General features: G+C 44.9%; 1 protein-coding gene across 1 annotated transcript; it reads left to right on the top strand.

Moving 5' to 3' along the window:
• Window positions 1–1,163: 1,163 nt before the first annotated feature.
• LOC127044168 (olfactory receptor 52P1-like) lies at window positions 1,164–2,114 on the top strand. The gene has a single exon (XM_050938719.1). The coding sequence runs from the start codon at window positions 1,164–1,166 to the stop codon at window positions 2,112–2,114; it is 951 nt and encodes a 316-aa protein (XP_050794676.1).
• Window positions 2,115–2,432: the final 318 nt, after the last annotated feature.

Here is a 2,432-nt window from a genome sequence, read left to right as displayed (position 1 = left end):
CAGTGTGCTTCCCCCCACCCCATCGTACGAGCATTGCCTACATTTTTGTTTCCAGATGTAGATATTTAAATGGCTATATTAGAACATATGTTGGTTGCTTCGACCCAGTTTGCCAGTCAATCCAGATTGCTCTGAATCAGTGACCTGTCCTCTTCATTATTTACGATCCCCCAATTTTTGTGTCATCTATAAACTTCATCAATATTCAGTCAAGAGATGGGTTAGCATGTGTGCTTCTGACACATCTCTCCTTACACCTGTCAGATAGCACCTGTTACTTATGTTTCAGACAACGCTGGGTTCCAGCAAGAAAGTGTCTCACCAAAAGAAACAAGGGAAGTAACTGGGGTGCCGTCTGTAGCCCAAAATACCACAACATTTGTGCTGCCAGTGCGCATTCTCTTGAGTACAAAGTCATAGATCTGTATGAGAATGTCTTTTTCATAAGGGAAACTTGGCTCCTTTACAACATAGGAACTGCATCGTGGATCAGACGTATGGTCCAGAGTCCTCTCTCCAATAGTGACAGCCCCAGGTGCTGCAGTACAAGGTGTAAGAAATCCTGCAGTAGATTGATTCTGTGGGGTGGTGTGACCATCATGAGAGTGTCACCCTAATGTCTATCACCTAGAGGTTGGCTTGTGCCCTGAAACATGTGGGCATATAAAATTTCCAAAATATTTATTTAGCTGTACTATTGTAACTGGATAGTCTCACAATCCATGAAAATGTCCAAACTCTTCCTGATTCTTGCTTAGCTCATGGCCTCAGCTACCTTTTGTGGCAAGGAGTTCCGCAGTTTAATTAGGCATAAAGGGAAGAAAGCATTCTTTTTTAATCCGCTTTGAATTTGCAATATTTCAGTTTTATTGAATGTCCTCTTGGTCTTGTTTTAGAGAGTAGATCGAGCATGTGTTCCCTCTGTCTTCTGCAATTCACCTGGCTTGGCTAGCTCCCTCTGAGAAATTCTCTAGACTTGATTATCACTTAAATAATTTGGTGACATCTGAAAATGTTGCCACCTCATTGCTCAACCTCTTTCTAAATTGTTAATAGCTACAAAATATTTACCGTACTATTTGCTATAAAGTGTGTAATCCCCCTCACTGTGCTTCTCCCCCTTCACAGGGACCTTGAGCATTGATCAACATGTTAACCACCTCATGGCAGATTTCAACCTCACTCACTCTGACCCGTCAACATTCATCCTAATGGGCATCCCTGGCCTAGAAGTTGCTCACATTTGGATTTCCATCCCTTTCTCTATGCTGTACATAATCGGCCTGTTGGGAAATTTCATGGTTCTGTTTGTTGTAGGGAAAGAGCAGACCTTGCACAAGCCGATGTACCTGCTACTCTGCATGCTGGCGCTTACAGACATTGGCTCGTCTACCTCCGTCATGCTGATGGCACTATGTATATTTTGGTTCAATTTGAAAGGCATTACTATGGGTGGCTGCTTCACCCAGATGTTCTTCATTCACATGTTTCCTGTTATGCAGTCAGCCATCTTCGTGGCAATGGCCTTTGATCGCTATGTTGCCATATGTAACCCTCTGAGATACGCCACCGTCCTCACCAAAGCACGAATAGCAAAGCTGGGGCTTGTGGGTTTGATAAGAGCTGTTCTCATCGTACTGCCCATGCCCCTGCTCCTGAGCAGGCAGCCATTCTGTGCCAACCACATTATCCCCCACACATACTGTGAGCATATAACTGTGGTGAAGATGGCATGTGTGGACGCCACTGTCAACAGGACGTATGGCTTGGTGATGGCATTTGTAGTCTCTGGGTTAGATCTGACACTGGTTGTCCTGTCCTACAGTCTGATCATCAGGGCCATCCTCAGAATCTCCTCCAGGAAAGCTTACGAGAAAGCCCTGAACACCTGCACAGCCCACCTCTGTGTGATGCTGACATCTTTTACTCTCTTCTTTTTCTCTGCTCTGACACACCGGTTTGGTCAGCATATCAGTCTCCATGTTCGCGTCATCTTGGCCAACCTCTTCTTCCTCCTCCCCCCCATACTCAACTCATTTATTTATGGGGTCAAAATCCAAGAGCTTCGTGACAAAGTGGTCAAATACACCTGCAGAAGGGGCCTCAGACTTTAATCCTCTGTAACAAGGAGGGGAAAGGATATTTCCTCATTAATCAAGAGTACTTTGTCCCAGTTTGGCTGAGCGCAACGTTGTACAAATTCACAGTCTCAGAACTTCCTCATACCAAATGTCTTATCATCCCATCACCAAGCACTGCTCTCTCCATAGCTGAGTTCCCTCTCTCTGATCATTACCTGACCTCTTTCAGCATCACTCATCCCCACACACGCTGTCACTTGGCCTTTCCATGAATTCCAGACTACCAGAAGATTCTGCAGCTTTTTGAAGCAAGGGGCTTTGCATTAACCCTTTGTGAACAGGGTTCTTGAT

Source organism: Gopherus flavomarginatus, chromosome 1 (assembly GCF_025201925.1).
Source record: "Gopherus flavomarginatus isolate rGopFla2 chromosome 1, rGopFla2.mat.asm, whole genome shotgun sequence".
Classification (NCBI taxonomy): domain Eukaryota; kingdom Metazoa; phylum Chordata; order Testudines; family Testudinidae; genus Gopherus; species Gopherus flavomarginatus.
Note: the sequence above shows the minus strand (reverse complement) of the source record. Positions and strands in the feature narration are given on the sequence as shown.

Bases quoted from the DNA above. Each gene is read 5' to 3' on its own strand.
- LOC127044168 (XM_050938719.1), top strand. From the start codon at position 1,164: ATGGCAGATTTCAACCTCACTCACTCTGACCCGTCAACATTCATCCTA.